This window comes from Phyllostomus hastatus, unplaced genomic scaffold (assembly GCF_019186645.2).
Source record: "Phyllostomus hastatus isolate PE091 unplaced genomic scaffold, TTU_PhHast_1.1 phas_scaffold_182, whole genome shotgun sequence".
In the NCBI taxonomy this organism is placed as follows: Eukaryota; Metazoa; Chordata; class Mammalia; order Chiroptera; family Phyllostomidae; genus Phyllostomus; species Phyllostomus hastatus.
Window position 1 is genome coordinate 11,897,607 of NW_025334013.1, and position 23,117 is coordinate 11,920,723.

The 23,117-nt window shown below is 54.0% G+C and overlaps 1 protein-coding gene across 3 annotated transcripts; it reads left to right on the top strand.

Moving 5' to 3' along the window:
• The first annotated feature begins 3,568 nt into the window (after positions 1-3,568).
• Positions 3,569-23,114, top strand: PLA2G2F (phospholipase A2 group IIF). 3 transcript variants are annotated; one of them, XR_006788019.1, is made up of 6 exons: positions 3,569-3,797; positions 4,496-4,545; positions 7,846-7,990; positions 8,925-9,034; positions 21,005-21,157; positions 22,976-23,064. XR_006788019.1 is itself a non-coding variant. In XM_045859881.1 (5 exons), the coding sequence occupies exons 1-5, from the start codon at positions 3,682-3,684 to the stop codon at positions 23,020-23,022; spliced, it is 468 nt and encodes a 155-aa protein (XP_045715837.1). In that variant the 5' UTR covers positions 3,569-3,681; the 3' UTR covers positions 23,023-23,114. The 3 variants fall into 3 exon arrangements, 2 of the variants coding, with proteins under 2 accessions (XP_045715837.1, XP_045715836.1); XM_045859881.1 differs by lacking the exon at positions 21,005-21,157 and having other exon boundaries at positions 22,976-23,114; XM_045859880.1 differs by lacking the exons at positions 21,005-21,157; positions 22,976-23,064 and adding an exon at positions 11,052-12,574.
• The last annotated feature ends 3 nt before the right edge of the window (positions 23,115-23,117 follow it).

Genomic DNA, 23,117 nt, shown 5'->3' on the forward strand with positions numbered 1-23,117 from the left:
TATAGGCATGGGCAAAAGTAGGTTAATATAATAGTAAATAATACACTGGTTAATAAGTAAATACTAAAATAAGAATAAACTCTGTGTTTCATGTACTCACAGCTGTAAACCTACTTTCACCCATGCCCGTAGGATGAGATTTTGGGGGGCTTAACATTTTTATTAAGAATTTTTGCATCTATGTTTGTGAGGGGTATTAGCCTGCAGTTTTCTTGTAATATCTTTATCTGGCTTGGGTATCAGAATCATTCTGCCTTTACAGAATGAATTTGGAAGCATTTCCTCCACTTAAATATTTAGGAAGAAATGGGTGTTATAAGCTGAACTGTGTCCTCTAGAAATTCATATATTGAAGCCCCAGCCCCGAGTGTCTCGTGTATTTGGAGAAAGGGCTTTACAGAGTGAGTAAGTTAAAATGAAACGATTGGTGTGAGCCCTAATCTAATCTGCCTGGTGTCTTTACGAGAGGAAATCTGGACTCACAAAGAGACGAGAAGCACGTGTGCGCAGAGGAGAGACCATGTGAGGGCAGTGAGAAGGTGGCCATCGGCAAGCCAAGCAGAGAAGCCTCAAAATGAAGCCAAACCTGCCAGCACCTTGACCTTGGACTTCCAGCCTCCGGAACTGTGAGAAAATACATGTCTGTTGTTTAAGCCCTGGGGGGGCTTAATGTCTGTGGTGTATTGTTATGGCAGCCCTAGCAGTTTAATGCAGTTGGCATTATTTCTTCCCTAGCCATTGGGTTGAGTTCGCCAGTGAAGCCACCTGGACCAGGAGTTTATTTATGAGAAGGTTTAAACAACATATTCAATTTCTTCAATAGATATAGAGCTATTTCCAGTCGAGTGAGTTGAGTGAGTTTATGTCTTTCAATGAAATTGAGCATTCCATCTTAGTTGTTGGTATTGTCTTACATTCAATACAGAAAATGACAAGTAATAAAATAAAACCATCAGTTATTCCACTGCCTAAAAATAACCATTACCAGTGTTTTGCTGTTGATCCTTCCCCATAGTTTGTATATGTGTGTTCATCAGCCCCTTCAAGGCCCCTCCTTTTTGTTCTTACAAAATTGCTATTACCCTTCATATCCAGGGTTTTGCGTTTCATATCATCCAATTTTTTAAAACATGGTTATGAATGGGTGGTTACTCACTTGCTCAACTCCCCCTCCCCCAGCCGAAGTGTCTCCCGATTTGGGGGGTGCATCACATGAAACACCACCGTCGGTGGTGACTTTGTCATCCATCTCTGGGAATAACTCCGGTTGGCTTCTTGGTTTACAGTTCCCGAGTGGAATTACTGGGTCGACCAGTTTATTATTATTGACTTCTGGTGCTGAGCGCTCTGTGCTTGGGAAGGGGAGGGTGGGGAGAGGGAAGAGCTGACCCCCGCCCCACTCCCCACCTCGGGGGCTTGCCTTCCGCAGACCAGCCCAACCAGCACAGCCAGTGGGAATGCCAGAGGAGAGCATGGCAACGGGGCTGTTGGGAGGCCCTCGGGGGTCCTCCACCCCTGTCGTGGCCTCCTTGGCGTAGATCTAAGTGGCTCTGGGTTACCTGTAGGTCAGGGACTGTACCTTCCATTTGCGGACTGTGCTGAGCCTTCCTTCTTAGCTCTTCCTCCTTGGGAGTGTTGTGATATCATTATGAAGCATATGCAAAATCCAAGTAAAAACTGAACTGAGCTTTGTGCAGGCAAGTGAAGGCAGAGCCCAGGCTTCTCCTCCCACCATCTGCAGTCCTCGGGGAGCGCCCAGTCTGGCGAGGCAGGTCCTGTCCCCTGGGAAACCCCCGGGGCTTTGGAGGAAGTAATGTCCTCTGTTTTCCAGGATGCCCAGTCTCAGCGAATTTCCAAGATCCGCACACCAAAACACAGCCACGTACCTACCTCTGAGGGAATAAGGAAGGGCCGATGAGTGCCTTTCCAGGGAGGCGTGTGTGATCGGATGCAGGGGTTTTTCTAGAGCTTCTGGGAAGGAGAAGGGCCTGGACCCATGGAGAGGAAGTTTAGCAGAGGGAGGACGGGGACTAGGAAGAGCGGGGAGTGACATGTGGCACCTGCTGGCCAACTGGTGCCGGAGAGTCCCCAAGTAGGAAGAGAAGGCTTGTCAGCAACTTTGGGGACCTTAGGAGAGAAGGTCCTTCAGGAAGAAGGTGCTGGCCAATGTGAAGGCAGGGGATTATTTGGAGTTTTAATTCTCCCCCAGACCTTGTTCTCCCCTCCCCCACCCAAGTTCACTTCAAGACTCGAGACGGAGCCTCGGCCGGCAATGTTCGGGTCCCTCCCTGAGCACCTACCCTGTGCCCACACGGCATGACACCGCCACCTGCTCGCACAGTCCTCTCTTAGTGAAGCCTGGTGACAGCCAGTCTCCAGCTGAGGACACAGAGGCCAGAGTCTCAGAGCAACGCTATGGGGGTGCTGGGCTCAGAGCCCCACCAGTGGGACTGACCCGGCCTCCAGGGCCTCCCCAAGCTCCAGGTCCCTCTGCTTCTCTGCTGACCGTCCTTTCCCCACACATGCCACCCCCTAACAAGAGGCACGTGGCACCCACGCCCAGGCCACTGGGCTCCCACCCAGAAGCACATCTGTGATGTCTGGAGACATTGGTTGTCAGACTTGGGGGGGGGGGCGGCTCCTACTGGATCTAGCATGGAGGTCAAGGGTCTGGTCAGCACGAGGGGCGTGGGGCCGCATGCCAGTGGTCAGGCAGGTTCACCCTCCACATGCAAGTGGAGTGCTTCCTGCCAGAGGCATGTGTCTGTGCCCCTCGAGTTTAAGCCAGATGAGGGCACCCACACACGTGCAGGTGTGGAGGGGACCCTTATGGAGAGCGCCTAGCCACACGGAGACCCTCAGGAAGATCCTCTCCTCCACTGAATCCCACGCGGGCTCCCCCTCCGACTGGGCCTTGACTTTGGGGCTCCCGTGTCTGTCTTTGTACTGCCTAGTTTCAGGAAGAACCCTGTTAAGTTAGCTCAGCCAGGACCCCCATCCTCAGTACCTGATCATCTGCAGCACCTACCTGATGGGGTCCCGCCTCCCCCTTCCTCCCCTGTGACGTCTGATCGCCCTGGGCCATCTTCAGCCAGCATCCCCCAGCCCCTGATGGTTCCTCTTAGTATTTTCCACCCACTGATCCCCCATCTCCTCCTTGGCTAGAAATTCCTGCTTCTCCTTGCTGTATTTGGAGTTGAGTTCAATCTCCCTTCCCTAAGGTAGGACCTCACTACAGTTGTCCCTAAACCTATTGCAACATCCCCCTTGAGTAAAGTCTGCCCCGCGGTCCTTTAGCAAGTGTCATTGAATAATTTGAACATCCTTTTCAGATGGGAACAGAGAGGACTTTGGACTAACTTTCTTTCAGATGCATGGGGAGGGGCCAACTCCCAGTCAGGTGCATAAGCCCGCACCCTTCGTGGGCCAGAGCACCCCCAGGTGGGGACTTCACCAGCTGTGGCATCTGTGGGCGGGGCAGTGGCAGTGGTGGTGGGAGGGAGGGGGTGGAGCCTCCTTTTTCTAGGGCATGTGTCACTGGCCTCCTGCCCACAGGCACTGCCCTGGCACTACCCTGCCAGTGTAGGTGGCAGCGAGAAGCTGGGGCCTACTCCCCAGAGCCTTTGGAGCAGATCACAGAGCTTTGGAGCCCTATGTCGCTGGCCCCCCAGAACCCAAGACATGGCAGATGGGGCGCAGGCCAACCCCAAAGGGTTCAGGAAGAAGGCGCTGGTTAGACACCCCTCTGGATGGAGGGGTTCAAATCTCAGGGCCTCTTTGTCTTCGAGGACCTCCAGGTACGTGCCTGCTCCCCCGGGATGGGGCTCTCCGAGGACAGGAGAGGGGTTGGAGGCGGGGAACTGGCTCCTTGGACCCGTTTCTCCGGGAAGGAGAGCTCTGAGTCTCTGAGTGATAGCTGAGAAAAGTCACTACTCTGTCAGCACTGGAAGGGCCTTACAGATCATCTAGTCAATCTGCATGAGGCCACTGAGGCCCAGAGAGGCTAAGAAGTCTATCCAAGGTCATACAGCATTTTAGAAGCAGAGCTGGGACTAGAACCCAGAGCTCCCGGTCTCTCGGCTCCAGCCCTGAGGGCAAGACCCAGTGTGACTTTCTGGTGCAAGTACGCAAGGGGCTGGTTCTGATCTGCGACAGCGGTCGGACCCCCACGAGGCAGCGAGCTGCCTGTCTTGAAAGCTGACTCCTGCTCAGGGCAGGAGGGGAGCAGGCTCCTGCTGCTGCCTCCTGGCTCTGCCGAGCTGGGGGCTGTGCCTGCAGGAGGCACAGGGCAGGTAGGAGGTGCTAGGATCTTCCTGGAGGTGGTAATCACAGGGATGGGGCAGCAGGAACCAGAGCACCCATGTCATCCGGGTCATCAGGGGACAGCACTGAGGCCACCTGTCATGATAATGAGGCCCAGGAGGGAGCCACGGGCCTGGAACTGCAGGGAGGCAGCACGGCCCCGCTCAGGACCTGGGTTTTCTTCCTCTCCCAGGTCTAGCCTGGCTATGAAGCTCTTCACCATCGCCATCCTGGCTGGCAGCCGTGAGTAAAGGCTCCGGGGAGATGCCTCCTTCTCCCCAACCCCATTGGGCTTAGTTCCCCTCCCACTGACCAGCAGCAAGACCTCGGGCCTGTCCTTGGCCTCCAATGCCCCTGTCAGGCCTCGCCCTCTCTCTGGGGCTGTTCATTTCTCCACCACCTGTAAACACGCCACGAGCAGTTGGCATTTACAAGCCTCAAGAGGCAGGGCCCAGAGCTGAGCAAGCATCGTAAAGTGGCGGTGTGTGCTGGGCGTCTGGGCACCCTGTCAAACCTAGGCGTGTGTGTACATAGGAGCGTGTGTTTGTGTACGTGTGTACGTGTAGACAAGCTGATAGTTTGTGTGAGAATATACAGTCTGTGTGCGTGGTGACCCTGTGCACAGCACGCATCAATAAAACGTGTGAGTGTGTGTGGATCGAGTTGTGTGTGTCTAGAGGGTGTGTATGACCACAGGGGTGTGTATATCTGTGTGTGGTGTGTGTGGAGCAGAGGTGTCTGCGTGAGCTAATAAAACGACGATGCGACAGGTCTGGGGACTCCTTACTCAGGGTGGTGACCCCGGGTGTAAGGATCGGGGATGGCTGAGGCCTCTGACACAGATCGGCCCCCCACACAGCCAGGAGTTCCGGTGGCAGGGGCCTGAGGCTGGTGGAAAATGGACTGAGCCTGCCTCTGGCTTTCCACCCAGCCTGTTACCCGTCTCCTGGACACCGCCTGCTCTGAGGACAAGAAACACCAGAAACAAAATAAGGCTAAAAGTGGCTGGAAAGAGAAATTGTTGGTTGCATTTAGGCAAAGTAACCTGTTATTTAGAAAGCAAACACTTGAGTTCAGCCTAAACCCCGGGCCGGGGACAGAGCCGTCAGCCTGACTGGATGAAGACTTCACGTCTTCCACTTGGATGTGAATGCGGACGTGGCCCTGGCCATAGGTTCACTCTGGGTGCTGCCTGGGAGTGTATTTGTGATGTGCGAGTGTGTGTATGAGTGTGAGATGTATACGTCGTGCCCGAGTGTGTGAGGCGTTTGCGGGCGACTCTGCCTATGAGTGTGTGGGGTTGGCGACTGTGAGAGTGTGCATCTGTATGCATGAAGCACACATGGGTGTGTTTGCGTGCCAGTGTGTGTAGAAGTGCGCAGGGTGTGAAGGACAGGACGAGGTGGGTGTGTTTATGTCTGTGTTTGTGTCCACACTTTGTGTGGGCTGGTGAGTTTCTCACTCTTCTTCTCTTACGGGGTGCACCCTGGGGATGAAAGATGCACCTCCCCCTGCCCCCAAGGGGGTTAATGACTAGAGGGTGGGTGGGGGTAGGGAGCCAGGACCTCATGGGTCTCCGCACAGGGCGCCCTGCAGGAGAATGTCGTCATCGGCTGTCGTCAGATTTAGGAATCAAGGTGGAAGAGGTTATGCAATCTGCCCAGAGCCTCGCGGTGTTAATGGAGAAACCTGTTTGCAAACCCAGTCTGTCTGACTCCAAAGTTGCTGGGCACACACATTTTTCTCCTGCACCAAGGAGCCAGCAGAGAGGAGGTGGGGAGGGGGAGGTTAGAACTAATGTCCCCAGGTACCTGTCCCGGCCTTTCAACAGCCACCGCCACCAAATCCCTATGCAGCTCAGGAAAGAGGCTCAGGCCCACAGGATGCAGGGTCCTCTCTCTCTCCCTGACCTGGGCCCCAGGGTAGACACTGACACGGCTCCTAACCATCCTCTTAAAGTCGCCTGTCACTTCTCCCCACTTCTTCCCCGTGTCCTCTCTGCTTTGCTCCTTATTCTCCGTAATGACGAAGATCGCAGAGCCGACACACAGGGAGACCCAGGCAGAGCAGGACTCCCAACATCAGCTCTCTGAGGGAGAGGTCCAGCGGGTGGGTCCAGCCAGGAGCTGGCGGGTGCTGTGCAGGGAGTGAGCATCTGGTGGTCTGGCGTGTGCTGGCCCCAGGGATTCCAGGAGGTCAGTACTGTTGTTCCCATTCTACAGATGGGAACACGGAGCCCCAGGGAGCGGAAGCTATGGGCCCCAGTCTGTCTGATTGGCTAACTAAGGCACGTTGAGGTCGTGAGTTCCCCGTCACTAGCAATGTGGGACAACCACGTCTCAGGAAGGAAGTAATTGTGGCCTTTGGGATCCCATCCAACATCTGGTTTATGAAATTCTTGACTCCTCCCTCTCCTGGTACATTTCCTATATCAGGCGGTACAGCGGGGTGGGGAGTGTGGCGAGCACAGGGGCAGGGTGCTGCACCGGGCACCCAACCCCGGGCCCAGCTGGAGGAGCCAGGGTGGGGAAGGCGGGCAGGTGCTGCCCTTCTTGGTGGTGGCATCACAGCTCCGGGACACAAAAGTCTGGGATCCTGTCTGAGCTCTGCCACCTCCAGGCTGTATGACCTGTACTGTTCTGAGGCTTGGTTTGCTCGTCCGTAAAATGGGGATAGAGCAGCTTTCCTGCCTGCGTGGGGGAGGGGGAAGCCGCACCCAGGTGAGGACCTAAGCGGAGGGCTTGGTGCTGACTCTGGGGTGAGCTGGGAGGAAATGCGGAGGCAGCACCAGCCAGGAGCCCAGCAGGCAGGGCAGCTGGGAGGGGGTGGGCGGGCTGGCTGCCAGATGCCGGGAAGCTGATTTTGCTGGTACAGGAAGGGTCATTGCACTATTGCTTCCTGTGCGGCTTTGACTGAGAGAAAGGAGTATGTGTGTGAGTGTGTGTGTATGCATGTGTGTGTGTCATCCCTGAATAACCAGGGCACCCAGCTGTCTCTGGATTTATCCTGAGATGCACCAGCCCCTGCGGGGGGCACGGGAGCCAGGCCAAGCCAGGGAGGGCCCGGAACCAAACCCCGGTATCCAGAAGAGCACGGCCATGTGTGAAGCCCCTTACAGTTTCCCGGGACCATTGAGCTTTGGGCTCTCACTGCCTGGGTCCCAGTTCTGTTTCCACCGCTTTTCCATGTGCTCACTAAGTGCTCTGGACCTCAGTGTCCTCATCTGTAAAACGGGACAGCCACCCCACAGTAGCCCCTCGTAGGGCTGCAGAGAGCACTCGATGAGTTAATGCCCTGGAAAGTGCCCAGGACAGCACCTGGCCCAGAGAAGTCCTTGGCACCATAGTAACTGCTGTTATTTTCTCAGGGCCGTGGGGCTCCATGTAAGAAGGTGGGCAACGTACCACACTCAGTGCTCTGTGCCTTGCTCCCTTCCTCCCGTTCTGCCCGCCCGCTGGCCCCCAGCCCCCTGGCCCTGGGTGTGGGGCGGACAGCCGTCCCACAGGGCAGGCCGCTCACAGCATCCCCCCGGCTCTCTCACAGTCCTGCCCGCGGCGCACGGCAGCCTGTTCAACCTGAAGTCCATGGTGGAAGCCATCACCGGGAAAAGTGCCATCCTGTCCTTCGTGGGCTACGGCTGCTACTGCGGGCTGGGGGGTGGCGGCCAGCCCATGGATGAAGTGGACTGGTAGGTTCCAGCAGGCCTGGGCTGCTGTCAGGACCGGGTGGGTGCAGAGCAGGTCAGGCCGATGCGCATCTTCGAGAGATGGGAGAGGGCCCTTTCCCCAAAGCACGAGGCTTCTTTGATGAGTTAGTGATGATGAGCCTGACCTTTGACCCATGCCCTCTCCTACTTATCTCGGACAATATCTATTGTCCATCTCCCGGGTCCTGGGCTTGGAGGCACCTGAGCTCCCACTCTTGCCAGGAAGGAACCTTTGATCTGCCCCAAACCCACGAGAGCAACAGCCACACAGCTCCCACCTAACAGAGGCGAGGGCTGTGGCCCCTGCCCCCCGGACTGGAGGCCCTGGAGGACAAGGTTGTAGCAACTTCCTCCGTCAGACAGGGGTTCCCAGAGGCCCTGGCTTACCTTCTGCTCCTCTCTCCCTGAAGGCGGCCAGCACCAAGTCCAGTATCCCGGGGAGCTACATAAATACACATTGGCTAATTGTTTGCCCTCCACCAGAGGGGACAGGAATAGCCACAGCACATTGGCCTCCTGTCCCCCACCCCCAGCTCGGCCCTTCAGACCTTTGTCTTTCCTGGCCGTCAGGCGCAGCCAAGTGTTGGCCGCTCCACACAGTCCGTCTATAACCCTAGCCCTCCCTCCCTCCCTGACCAGGTGGCCAGACCACCTGACCACAGCTGTAGCGAGGGCTCCAAGGGCGAATTCGGGAGCCCTGGGCACAGGACAAAGAGACAGAACTGTGGACAAGGACCAAGGGCACCGGCCAGCTCTGCCTGGTGTGTGACCTCAGACAAGGAACTAGCCCTCTCTGGGCCTCAGTCTGAAGGTCTGAGCAGTGAGGCAATAGAGCAGACGGACGGTCAGGGTCTCTGAGGGTGGGAGCTGAGCCGAGCCTGGCTCTGCGGGCCTGCTCCCCTCTGCCCGCCCCCAGGTGCTGCCACGCCCATGACTGCTGCTACCAGAAGCTCTTCGACCAGGGCTGCCACACCTACGTGGACCACTACCAGTACACCATCGAGAACAACTCCACGATCATCTGCAGTGAGTCCCTCCCCTGACCTCTGCCCGCAGCCAGTGCTGGGGCCCCGTGTGTGCTGCGTGCGGGGCTGCCAGATGAAAGAGAGGACGTCAGTTACATTTGAATTTCAGATCAACCATGAAGCATGTTTACACATAAGTATGTCCTAAATGTTGCATGGGTTCTAATTATACTAAACTTAAATGCTAACATGAAATCAATTAGTACAGAATGAAGAATTTGCATAAGTATGTCCCGTGCAACAGTTGGGGCGTGCTTCCACTAAACGTATTTGTCTGAAATTCAAATGAACCAGGCCTCTTGTTTGTGTTTGTTTGTTTGGTAAGCCTAACAACCCTCCTCGTGGCTCTGGCACGCGTCCCTGGTATGTTCTGATCTCCAAGCCTGAACCGGTCCCGGGTAGAGAGCGATTCTGATGCAGTGAACCGGGGTGGGGCCCGGAGTCTCTGCTGTCCACCGGGTCCTCAGGTGGCTGTGCGGCTGTGTGACACACTGGCCTGGGACTCCGGGGACGTGGGTTCTCCCAGGCTCTGACGGCATCTCCTCGTCACGGAGCCCTGGGCAGGGCCCTCCCCTACCTGGCTTCAGCCTCCCCATCGGTACAGGAAGGAGTGCGGACCAGAGCAGACCGGTTCCCTTCCAGTTCTGTCACTGATGGGACCCCACCAGAAGGTGGCCCCATCCCAGGACGCTCAGTTTTTCCAGAATTCAAGCTATTGGAGCCAGGCCTGGTGGAGTTCCCGCCTTTGCTTTGGACCCTCCAATGGCTTTTCCCCAGCGAAGGGGTGTGGCATCCAGGCTGACGGCCCAGGTGTCCCTGCCCTGCCTCCCCTTCAGTGCCCCTCCCTGGGGCAGCAGTTACCCCCTGATCCAGTGCTGTGGGCAGCCCGGGGCTTCCTTCGCCTTCTGTCTTAACCAGGCTCTGCTCCTTGTCCTTCACGCACAGCTCACCAGCAAACCCAGCTTTGCAAAGAGACTCAAGTCTCCTGTTCTCTGGGAAAGAGTCTGGGGGGAACTGGGCACATCTGGGGCCCTCGGGAGCTCAGGGCTCTGTGGCCCTCCCATTCAGCTGTTCAAACGTGGGGTGGAGGGGCTGGTTTGAGAGAGGGGGGTGTCCCTCCATTCAAACCCAAGCAATGGTTTCTGCAATGGCTTCTGGGATTCCTGGGGGGCAGGGGGCAGCTGCTGTGAGAGGGGCTGGTGGGGGAGGGGGGTGGCCCCTGAGTGGTCCAGCTGCTGTTTATATGATAGCTTAGGAAGCCTTCTTTCTCAGCAACTGCTGTATTAGCCTTCTGCAAAGACTTTCATTTGGTTGAAGTATTTGCAAACCATTGACTAGTGGGTGGTTCTCAAAGGGTGTTCCCCCCCCCGGCGACCTCAGCACCACCCAGGCACTGGCTAGAAATGCAGATGATCAGGCCCTGCCCTGACCTACTGAGACTCAAGCTCCAGGGGCGGGGGCGGGCCGTCGGGTTAACAAGCCTCCCAGCTGATTCTAATGCACGGCTACGGCTGGGAACTGTTGGGATCCGCGATTTCTGGAGCTGATGTGCACAGCAGCAGGTGCCGCGTGCTAAGCGTTTCCTCCGTGGGAGGCACTAAGCTAAGCTCTTTACAGGTGTTTTCCTCACTGGATCCTTGCCACAGACCCCCTCCGGGGTGGGCGTTCTGTGGCTCTGTGACCGATGAGAGGAGGCCCGGGGTGGTACAAAGTAACAGACGGGGAGGGGGTGGTGAGTTCCCGATACCTGAGCTCCTGTCCCAGCTCTGCCTTGGGCTTGCTGGGTGACTTAGGTAAACCCCACCCCCTTCTGGGCCTCAGTTTCTCAACAGTGCAATGACATGGGTCTCTGAGTCATTGAGTGGGTCTCCAGGTCTAGCACACAGCAGAGCTGCAGGGGGCCAGGCCGGCCCAGAGATTCACCGCCCGCAGGCCTGGGGGGGGCCCGCCCGTGGTGCTGGGGAGGCCAGCCCTGGGACCGCTGGACCCTCAGAGCACATGCACTCCCCTCCCCATAGGAGACCTCAACCTGACGGATTGCGACAGGCAGACCTGTGAGTGTGACAAGAGTGTGACTCTGTGTTTCCAGAAGCATAATTACAATGAGAAGCATCGCAACTACCTCAATATCTACTGCCAGGGCGCCACCCCCAACTGCAGCATCTATGAGCAGCCCCGGGGGAGCCCCACCTCCTCAACACCCCGTGCACCCTGCAGCCCCACCTCCCAGGCACCCCCTGCACCCTGCGGCCCCACCTCCTTGGCACCCCCTGCACCCTGCAGCTCGACTTCCTCAGCACCTCCTGCACCCTGTGGCCCGACCTCCCCAGCACCCCTCGCACTGCCCTAGCATCCTCTGGGCTCTGACAGAGAAGAGGGGTGGCAGTTCCTGCTCTGGGGACCAGACACGTGGAGCAGGAAGAGGTGGGGATGGATCAAGAGCCTGCGGGCTGCCCTGCCACCTCCTCCCTGGAGCTCTCCGGCAAGGCTGGCCCCCAGAGGATGCAGGAAGGCCTGGGCCCTGACTGTGGCCACCCAGCTCCTCCAGTCCAGCCCTGAGCACGGCTGTGCCCTGCTGTTGGTCCTGAACTTGGCAGGGAACGTATGGCTAGTTGGGGTCCCTTCCGAATATGGAAGACAAGGTCTGAGAGAGAGGCCTCAGGCCCCTGGGCCCCTGACAAACACGGGAGAAGACAGGGCCCAGCTTCAGCCTCTTCCCCTGCGCCTCCCCTCACGCAGCAGCTAGGCCAGTGGGTGGAAAGGCCTTAGGCCCGGGCAAAGAAGGGCTAAAGGTTGGGACCCACCTGGGTGAACAGGGACACAAAAGCCCAGGTGGGAAGCTGGGAAGATTCAGGAAGGCAGGAGGGAGGGAGCAGACTGGGGGGAGCGGGGAGGGTGGAGAGGAGGTGGGAGAAGGGGAGACAAGGGGAGGGTCAGAGGTCTAGACCAGACGTGTGGCACTGGGTGGGGTATCTGGAATCTCTGAAGGGGGAAAGGGGGAGCAAGGGCCACGTTTTCTGAGGAAGGGGCTCCTTGTTCCTGTACTCTGGAGGTTCCCTCCTCCCTTTGGGCTCCTTCCAAGTTAGTGAGGTCTGCAGGGCTCGGGCCTGAGGAAGGGGCTGCGCTTGCTTCGAGTTGCTCTGGGGGCTGCACTGACAAGGAGCCCCTCCTTGACCAGACTTTAGTTGGGCTCCTTGAGACCTCTGACCAACCGTTGGGTTTCCAGGCCCATCTTGGCATCAGCAGTTTTAGCAAGAACGCTGCGGGGTAAAGGTAGTGAGAATCCCCGGCCACCCTCCACATCTGACCAGATTCCACATCCGCCCCGCCCCCGCAGGCACTGTCTCACCGCCCCGCCCCGGCCTGCCTTCAGCGAGAATCCTACTAGGTCAGTTTAGCAACCAACTCTCTGCTCCTCTTGGCTATAAATCCCCACTTAAGAAAAACAAGGGTCTGTAATTGTCCTGTTAAGAATTGAGCCCTGTTCTATACTGGCCCCTGTTGCAATAGTCTTGAATAAAATCCGTTTCTACCAATTAAACTACTGTCCAGCATCTGGCTTTCTAACGGTCATAGTGTCACGGCTCAGATGACGTCTGATTCATCATTGGGCCCTGGACCTCTCACCCAGGACCCCAAGTGTGCGCCTCAGAAGCCTTTGTCTGACGGACTGGGGTCCGACTCCCGAGCCAGCACTGCGGATGCCTGTCCCCTGAAGCTCGGGACAACAGGCTTTGATTCCCGAGGTTCTGAGTATGCTCTCTGAAGCTGGATTCGAGTTCCAGGCAGCTTTGTCTGCGGAGTGCCTGCTGGGCTAGGAGTCCTTCTTCCCAGCTCTATCTTTTGAGCAGGGATTCACTCCCTGACTCTCCAGGCTGGAAAATGTTTCCTGGCTCTTTGGAGAGCTTCTTCTCTCTTCTCTCTGCTTGATTCTGCTCCTCCCAGATGTACTTCCCAGACACCTGAGACCCTGCTTCTCACACCCCTGCTGACTTTGGAATTTCACGGACTTCCATGGAAATGGGAGACCTCCACGAACAGGCTCCTGTAAGCCCTCCCCCTTCCTGGCTCCTCCTAACCTTTGGTCTTCCCGCCGGTTCCCAGGAACCTGTCGGTAGGAGCCCCTTCCCACCTCTATGGCCTCCTCCCTCCGTCCACCCTGCGGGATCATTTCTAAGATGAAAAACTACTGAAACATTAATTACTAAGCACAAGTTCAGGCTTATATCCTTTTGGCTTCTTTTTATAAGGGGTAGAAGATATATTTGGGTCTCTTCACAAGCATAAAAAGTTGTAGTAGAGGAAGCATATGTTTTTAGAAGTTGTGAGACGGTATATCGATAAAATTTGCTGATTTGCTATAGAATGTCGCTATGTGGCAGACAGCTTACAGTTGCCTACTTCCTGGGTTCCCCTGGCAAGTAAGGTCACTGGTCACTGAGGGTTGAGGATGCTATTAGACACGTGTAAACACAACTGCTAAGAATTATGGGGATGGAGACAAAAATTCTGTATGGAAAGAACGTAAGATACGTTTTTGTTTTTTAAAATAGGTGAGTGGCTTTGGTTTAAAGTTGCTGTTGAGAAGTTGTTTAAGAAATGTCACAGAATGAAAAAGAGAAAGCTATAGGACAAAGACACCTTTACTGAATATAGAAAATTGTAAAGGATTTGTGAAAAAAATTTACATGCAGTCAAGCTGGCTAAGACTGAATTGATTTATTTATAAGGTTTTTGTTTTGTTTTGTTTGTTTTTTAAATTACATGTCTGAAGATCAGATTTAACTATCAGTTCTGGGTGATTTTTTTAATACTTCTTTTTTTTTAGATTTTATTTATTTATTTTTTAGAGAGGGAAGGGAGGGAGAAAGAGAGAGAGAAACATCAATGTGTGGTTGCTGGGGGCTGTGGCCTGCAACCCAGGCATGTGCCCCGACTGGGAACCAAACCTGCAATGCTTTGGTTTGCAGTCTGCACTCAATTCACTGAGCTATGCCAGCCAAGGCTATTTATAAGTTGTTGTTTTTTTTAAATGAGCCCAACAGCGTATCAGTGCAAATGCAGATTTGGTTTTCTCTGTTGAAACAGCAAAGTTTTCCTGGATTACTGGCCTGCTCTTGACACGAGATTGTAAAGGATTTTTCTTTACCCTTTGAGCGAACTGCCTGGGAAAGGGAGGAGTCTGAGTTTCACCTGGGCTTATATTCATTGTGTCATTGATTTTTTAAGAGAGCCCAGAATTCTCACTTTTAAAAGAGCCAAGGATATTTTGGTTACTTTTTGTTTTTACACTTTTGACAGGTTTGCTTTTTCCCAAATCAAATCTTAAATGAAATCTTGATCTCACACTGGCCTTTCAGAGGGCCCTGGAAAATCTCAAAAGATTTGTTCTCTCACCTTGTAAAAAGAGAGATGCTAAAAATAACCTGGTTTATTTGACATGTTAAATTGCACGACAGGCGTCAAATAAGAAGGGATTATTTCACCTTCTCTAAGTTATGTTTATATGTGTAAGTATTTTTAAAATTGTATGAAGTTCATAGAACTTTGTCAATGGCCTTGCTGTCCATGAAATGTCCTGGTTCAAAGTTATTGGTCATGATTCCAGTTATTATCTGAATACATTGTATTCTACAGGGACAAGTACAGTTCCTTGTCAATTGCATTGTCTCAACAGATCTTTAAGCATGGCCAGTGTAAGTGCTTTGTCATTTACAGGTAGTTATTTTCTCTGATGCTTTTCTGAAAATAGCCAGAATGCTTAGTCTTCATCAAAAAGGACTATTTCCAAGACCCACGGAAAGGACAGGTTTCTGAAGACATTGAAAACTTTGAGATCGTATCACTGGACTGAGTAAGGATTTCCAGAACTAATAGAGATGCTGATGGGTTCATAAAACTGTTAACCCAAGATCAAGCAAAACAAAAGTTAATTCCACAAGATTGCACTAATCAATGAAGGATGATTGCTTGGAACACTTTGCCTGGAACATTTCTTATTCTTGAATGTTCTAATTTTGGGGGGATTTAAGGACCTCTTTTCCCTTTTATCTTTTTTTTAAAATGTATTTCATTGGTTATGCTATTACAGTTGTCCCATTTCCCCTCTTCACTCTCCTCCCCCCTGCACACCCCCCACATTCCTCCCCTTTAGTTCATGTCCATGTGTCATAAGTTCTTTAGCTTCTACATTTCCCATACTGTTCTTGCCCTCCCCCTGTCTATTTTCTCCCTACCTTCTATGCTACTTATTCTCTGTACCTTTTCCCCCTCTCTCCTCCTCCCACTCCCCTGTTGCTAGCCCTCCATGTGGTCTCCATTTCTGTGGTTCTCTTCCTGTTCTAGTTGTTTGCTTAGTTCATTTCTGTTTTAGGTGTGGTTGTTAATAACTGTGAGCTTGCTGTCTTTTTACTGTTCATATTTTTTATCTTCTTTTTCTTAGATGAGTCCCTTTAACATTTCATAAAATAAGGGCTTGGTGATTCTATTTCCTTTGCCAGATTGGATGAACTCCTTTAACTTGACCTTATCTGGGAAGCACTTTATCTGCCCTTCCATTCTAAATGAAAGCTTTGCTGATAGAGCAATCTTGGATGTAGGTCCTTGCCTTTCATGACTTGGAATGCTTCTTTCCAGCCCCTTCTTGCCTGCAAGGTCTCTTTTGAGAAATCAGCTGACAGTCTGATGGGAACTCCTTTGGAGGTGACTGTCCCCTTATCTCTTGCTGCTTCTAGAATTCTCTCCTTCATTTTAATCTTGGGTAATGTAATTATGATGTGCCTTGGTGTGTTCCTCCTTGGGTCCAACTTCTTTGGGACTCTCTGGGTTTCCTGGACTTCCTAGAAGTCTATTTCCTTTGCCAGATTGGGGAAGTTCTCCTTTATTATTTGTTCAAATAAGTTTTCCACTTGCTCTTCCTCTTCTCTTTCTGGTACCCCTATAATTCAGATGTTGGAACATTTCAAGATGTCCTGGAGGCTCCTAAGCTTCTCCTCATTTTTTTGAATTCTTGTTTCTTCATTCTTTTCTGATTGTATGTTTTTTTTCTTCCTTCTGGTCCACTCCATTGATTTGAGACCCAGTTTTCTTTCCATCACTCTTGGTTTCCTGTGCATTTTTCTTCATTTCAGTTAGTGTAGCCTTCATTTTTTCATCTAATTTGCGGCCGAATTCAACCAATTCTGTGAGCATCCTGATCACCAGTGCTTTGAACTGTGCATCTGATAGGTTGGCTATCCCTTGGTTGCTTAAAAGTATTGGCTCTGGTGCTTTGACTTGTTCTTCTGTTTGAGCCTTTTTTTTTTTTTTCCGGTCTGGTCGTGCCTGTTATGTATGAGGGGTGGAGCCTTAGGTGTTCACCAGGGTGGGGCAACCCAGTCTCTGGGTTGTGATGCTGTATGTGGGGGCAGGGTCAGAGAGGGAACAATGGTGCTTGCTCCACTCTCTGTTGGATTTCAGTCCTGTCTGCCACTTCCCACAAGCAAATCGGGCCCTTCTGGTGCTGGTTCCCGGGTGGGTGCACTTGTGTACATTCTAGGACCCCGTGGATCTCTCCAATGAACTCTCCTGTGAGGCTGGGAGTCTCTCCCTGCACCTCAACCCCCACAGGTGTTTTCAATTGGTGTTTTGAAGCTTTATTTCCCGGCGCTGGATCCCTGGGTTGAGCAGTCCGTCTCGTTGCCCATTTTCACCTTGTTTATCTGCGCGCAAATGTGTGACTGTGGACAGCCAGCTGCCTTGCTCGCCTCACTGAGTCTGCTCATTGCCTCCCCGAGCCCGTGCCCAGGGTCTGCCACCAGGGTCTGCTAACCGCTGCTTTTTCCTGCTGTGACCCCTCTCCGCCGGCCGCCGACTCCGCCCCCTTACCCGTCTGGATGAATGGTTGTCGGGACTTTCGTACAGTTCAATTTTCTGTCTATTCTGGTTGGTTTTTTGTTTCTAAATTTTTGCTATCCTTAATTTTGGTTGTGCAAGGAGGCATAGTGTGTCCACCTATGCCTCCATCTCGGCTGGAAGCCCCCCCTCTTTTATCTTAAGTTACCTATAACTCATGACAATGTAGTAGATTATGTTCTCCTTAAACAAAAATGAAACATTTATCTTTTCTCCCTGCCTGATCCCTCCAGAATTTGGAAACTCTTCTTGAGTATTCTTATTTTCACGACAACATACTTATTTACATCAGTTCAATAGGAATCTGTTTCCTTATAACAGAACATAATAGGGAACACTGGTTACATAACCCAGGCCTGGCTGGAATGTCATATCTGAGAATGCTTCACACAGAATATCACTTAAAGAACTGGAGGTGACTTTCGGGAGCCGATGCTTACAAAGGCCTCCAGGATACAGCAGCCTGGTCCCTATGAAGACGAGTAGGGAAAGTCCGTATCTGGCAGACCCAGGGGACAGGATTTCTTGGCGGTCTTGAGAGGAGAGGACTTCACCCAAATCTATGGGTGTGGCAAGAGAAATCTGGTGGTGAGTTCTTGGCTTTGCTTCCTAGCCTTGAGAAGCTTTTAAAAGTCTAATCTGAGATTCCTCATGAAAGGTTCTAGCAACCACAAACTCAAAAAGGCCCATGTGGTCAATGACCATTATTGCTGCCCCTGTGTAAATAACCTAGTGAGATCTGACTTATTTTGTAAACACTAATCAAAAAGAAGGGCTACCTCTTTAAAATAAATGGTGCACCCTCATGGGCTATCAAGGTCACATTCATTGTCTTTGAGCTAATTTTTGCCTTTGAGTGAAGCTACATTTTTCATTCTACTCTGTCATTCACCTGTAAACCTCACTGGATCCCGCCATTTTTCACATTCTGTCAATTCTTCTAGTGTCCTTCAAGATCTGGTTACAATTCTCCAAACCAGCGTTTCCAATTTTCTTCCCTTCTTCCTAATGTGGAGTCGCAGAGAACGGAACCCCGACTGCCCAGGTCCTTACTGGGACCATCCAAAGGAGACCTACAGCAGAAGCTGGAGGCTTCCTGCCGTGACTTTGACACTGGTGGCTGTGCCATCACCAGAGACATTCAAACAACAAACCAGGAGGTCTGCTGGGGCACCACTGCTCACCTCGCTTCACCCATAAAGATGCTTCAAGGTCAAAGTCTAGAGAGCTCATCGGGCTACCCTCTGCACTCAGACACTGGCTCTAGTCTTATCCAACCATGATCTTTGTTTTTCTTTTCTTTCCAGAGAAATCCCCCTCATTTAAATGGTGATAGGTCACACCACCCAGCAAACACCCTCTATGGCCCAATCTGAGCAGATGGCTCCACCGGTCACTAATGGTCACAAAGTGGCCGAACAGAAATGGACTTAAACTAAATGTTGTTCGGCAGAGGGCCCGATGAAGACTCTCCCCTTGACCACACGTTAAGCGGCTTCTCTGAGATATCTTCTCAACAACCCCCACCGCTGGCTGGGCTTCTGTGCCTGTCTTCGCACCGCCCTGTTTTAGCAACAGCCCTGCTGGGTCCGTGTAGTGAGCATGCCCACCCTCCCTCCGTATCTGATCAGATTCCTCCCCCTCCACGTCCTCCAGGTGCTGTCCGATCACCCTGGCCTGCCTCCCGCCAGAGTCCCGCTAGGTCAGTCTAGCGAGAATTTCCCTGGCCTCTTAGTAGTTTTCTATCCACTGGCCCCTGACCCTGCTCCTTAGCCATACATCCTCATTACTCCTCCTTCTTTTCAGAACTGAGCCCAATTCTTACTCTTTTCCCCCATCACAAAAGGTCTTGAATAAAACCTGTTTTTACCACTTTCACATCCGCCACGCTGTCCCTGCCCCTGCCCAGACCTGGGTTGCTCTTCTCCATTCTCGCGTCACTGCCCCTCCAGGCGATCCTCAAACCGTCCTGGGAGGGGCTGGAAGCGCTACTTTAGGCCTTGGGCGGCACCTAGTGGTGGTGATAGGTCACCAGCGGCGCACTGATCCACTCCTCCGCCCTTCTGCTTCAAGACCCGAAGCGAGAGACCCGGCCCAGACCGGCACCGCCCAGCGGAGCAGGAGGAAAGGATGGGCATGTCCAGCCCCCTCCAACTTCTCATGGCCACCAACACCGCCTCCCACAAAGAGCAGGCTGGGTGCACCCCTGGCTCTGCCACTTAAGGGCCACGTGGCCCTGGGGCGTCACTTGACTCCCCTTCTCCTTCTGTAAACTGGGCAATGATGAAGAGCACGTGGTGAGGGTGGAGGGCACAGGTGGGCGTGTCCCTAGCACAGGGCCAGGCCTGGAGAATGGAAACTGTTGGCGCTGGGGACGGGGCCCTTGGCAGCATGTGAGACCAAAGGTCCCAGGGCTGATTAGCAAACAGGTAGGAGGAAGGAGGAGCTGACGGAACATCCATGGGGCCATTCTTCTCCAGGTGGAAACCTGGAAGAAGCCAAGAGGTGATTTAGCAGGAACATTGAGTGGGGGGTGCAGAGGGAGAAAAGGAGAGGGGAGTTCTATGGACACTTACTGTCCCAAGCCCACAGCCGAGCACCTGCAGCCTGTCCAGCCCCGGCCTCCGCTGGGCTGGGGGCCACCGCTCCTGCACACTCAGGACTGAATCTGACTGTGGACAGGCAGCACTACCCTCCCCAGAGTCTGGCATGGCCGTGCTGGCTGTCAGCCCCCCAGCTGTGGCTTTCTAACAAGCAGTGACATCACCAAGGGTGGCAACAGCCAACGCTGGGCATCAGGAGGCAGGGGTATCTGGTACAACAGGCACTGGCACCTGCTCCTCGGAACACCCACGCTCCGTCAGGGCGGGCGGTCCAGGGTCTCAGGCTGCCGGACCCCATGAGCAGAGTGGGATTTAGTGAGCACTGACTGCATGCTGTGCACTGTGCTCAGAGCTTTGTGCATGCTGCCTCATGAACCCTCCTGGCAGCCCGAGGGGGTGGAGCTATGCATAGCTTTGTTTATACAAGGAGGAAACTGAGACCCAGAGAAGCTCAAGGCCATACAGTGGAAGTGGGGCTTGAACTCTGACTCCCTGAGCTTAGGCTCCGAGAGCACCCAGTCAGGGCCCTCGTGTTGCGAAAGGAGACAGGAGATGAGGTTTAAAATCAGAAGACACGGGTTCCCATTCCAGCCCCACCTGCCCTCTCCGGCCCTCCGTGTTTGTCTGTGAACTGGGGGTGTTCCTGGGGCCCCGCTGCCAATCGAGGACAAGGACTGAGAAAGAGCCGAGGAAGGGTTTCCGTTACGACGAGAAAACCAGGGCCCAGAAAAGGAGGGGCTGCCGCAGGAGCCCTGGAGGTGGTGGGAAGTGGTCAAATTCTAGATTTTCCCCTCGTTTTATTTTTTCGATGTGTGCATTTTACTCACACATTTTGTAAATACAGGATCCAGGTGTATTTGAAGATAGTGCCGGCAGATGGGATGTGGGATGTGGAATAGAAGATAAAGAACCTGACACGCAGGCTTTCGGCCTGGGTGAGGGGGTGAGCAAGGATGGAGGAGGGCCCCCCAGTTGAGACGGGAACAGGCAGGTGCAGAGGGGCTAGCGTGTGCGCGCATGCGTGTGTGTTGAATTGCCTTCCACCCCTGTCCTGGGAGGGTCTGCACATCCCCTTGGCCACCCCAGCTCCTCCTCATCTCTCAGCTCCCAGACTAGAGGTGAGGCCCCAGCATTCCTCTGGGAAGCCTCGCCTGACCCTCCCAGACGCTGGTCATGGCTCCCCGAGCCAACCCCTCACTTCAGCGTTTGTTTCCCAGCCCGTTTTGTAATCCCAGTCTGTGTTGCCCGCGGGTCTGAGAGCAGCTTGGAGACGGATGCATTTCAGTTCCCTGCCCTTCGCCCAGGGCCTCAGTGGGTGGTTGCTGAGGGGACCGGCTGCCCTTCCTGGAGAGCAGGCCTCCCCGGTGGGAGTCAATGGCACCCCTCTGCGGTCCCACCTCGCTCCTCAGAGTCGGGCGGCAACTCTGCCCAGTGGGCCTTGGGTACCATCACAGGCCCATCCCTCTATTCTACAGGTTGGGAGCCGAGGCCCAGGGAGTGGAAGACGGCCTGGATCTCTCACCAGAACCCTGGTCCTCCTTGCTGAGTGCCCCCCTCCATCCCAGCCCCTCTTCCTCCTCTGCGGCTGAGGGCCGGGCACCTGCAGTCCCGACCCGGACTCTGCCGAGGTCAGGAACCCTGAGGAGGGCGGTGCCTGGCTGGCACTAGCCCCTGCTTCCACACCTGCCCTATCTGCAACCATTCCCCTCACAGAGCTTTAAGACCCTCTCTGATGCCCACAAACCTCAAGCTGGTCCCTTCTGCAGTTGCTATGACTACAGCACAGGAGAACAGGACAAGTGGGAGGAATTTACCACGTGACCGTGACCCTGTGAGCTGAGTCAGGCAGAGCGGAGGAGCCCCCGGCCCCAGACGCTCGGCAGACTCTTCCCGCTCCGGGCTTCCCTTTCTGTCTTCACACCAGTGACGGCGTCACTCAACCCAGATTTTAAGTAGTTGAACTTGAACTTCTAATAGCTGCTATGGCTCCTCATGTTCTCCCCCAGAATACTTAGACCTGATTTCATTTGCTGTTTTCTTTAAGCCTCTGAATCCCTACTGCCCAGCACTATGCGTGACACAGAGCAGGAGCTCAATAAATGTTTGTTGGTTGACTGAGTGATCACGTCCCCTTGGGTATTCTCCATTATTACATGAGCATGGCCTTTCTCCTCCCAGCCTACAAGGTGAGGGACAGGGGCCGTGTCCACAATGTGGCTATGGCCCCCTAGTGCAGCACCGTGCTGGGAACCCAGGCGTCTGGGTGAATGAAGACCAGTGACACAGTAAGCTATGTTGCACAACACACTACACCAAAACTGAGTGACTTACAGCAGCCGCCTCTATTTAGCTCACAATCCCACAAGTTGGCCGTTTAGCCTGGACTCAGCCAGGTGGTTGTTCTGGCCTCAGCGAGGTTCTCTCGTGTGGCTGTGGTCGGCTCCGAGTTGGCGTTGCTGATCTTCGCTGAGCATCCTCACCTGTCTGAGTCTCCGCTGAGACACCTGGGCCGACTCACCGCGATCCAGGTGGGCGCCCACCCTCCAGCATGCTGGCCCGCGCCTTTTTGTCACGGTGGGGGCAGGTGTCCCGAGAGAGAGTCCGACACACGAGCCCTCCTAGACCCTAGACTGGGGAAGGGACAGACCATCGCTTCCACTGCATCCCACTGAACAATGCAGGTCCCAAGGCCAGTTCCTAGTCCAGATTCAGAGGGTGGGGAAAATGCTCTGCCCCGCGATAGGGAAAGCTGGGTGTCACATCGTGAGAGGTGAGGGTACGGAGAAGTAAGGATAACCGTGGCCGCTTTTGCGATCCACCATACCAGTCGGGCATTATAAAGACCAGGGTCCACCCCGATTAGATCACTTTAATATTTAATAGAATTTACATCTGATGTAACTAGGGGCTTCTAAGTGGGGATGGAAATTTTGGATATCGCTAATTCCCGCTGCCACAACCTCTTCCTCCATTTCCTTGACACCTTCTTGGCCACGTCATCCTCGTGGCCGTGGGTGATGTTCCCGTGCCCTGCCTCCTGAGAGGTGACAATGGCGTCAATTTTCTCCCACCCAAGGGCTTTCAGAAGGCAGACCTTGAGCACATGAGAAACAAACTCCACCTGTGCCCCTGGGGTCTGTGGCGTGCGTGCCAAGACCGTGTCTGTTCTCCAGGATGCCTGGAGAACAGGATGCCTGCTTTGCTCACAGATCTGGGTGGTGGGCCCATTCCCACGTCCGCCCTGCAGCCTGCTCTGGGGAGGGGGTGGGGGGTGGGGGAGAGTTCAGGGGAGATCCTGGGGCCCCTTCCTCCTGGGAACGTCCTGGGACGGGGGCTGGGGACATCCCTCTCACACTGTCACCTTGTTCTGTTGCCTCCCAACACTTTCTCCTCTGGGAATGTGTCTCTGATGTATGTAGACACTTATGGCCTGTCTCCCTTTATAGGATGCCAGGAGATTGTCTCCGATCCCCAGCCCTCCGATGCTGAGTGACGGAGAGGTGCCCCCCGCCAGATGCCAGAGTGTGAGCTGCACGAACTGGAGCCGATCGGGGTGATGGGAGAGGGCTTCCAGGAAGTGATCCCGCG

What these genes read in the sequence shown, in the direction of transcription:
- PLA2G2F (XM_045859880.1), top strand. Translation starts at nt 3,682, where the DNA reads ATGGCAGATGGGGCGCAGGCCAACCCCAAAGGGTTCAGGAAGAAGGCG. An exon ending in CGCCATCCTGGCTGGCAGCC is followed by an intron (nt 4,546 to 7,845) that starts GTGAGTAAAGGC and finishes GCTCTCTCACAG; the next exon opens with TCCTGCCCGCGGCGCACGGC. An exon ending in CAACTCCACGATCATCTGCA is followed by an intron (nt 9,035 to 11,051) that starts GTGAGTCCCTCC and finishes CCCTCCCCATAG; the next exon opens with GAGACCTCAACCTGACGGAT.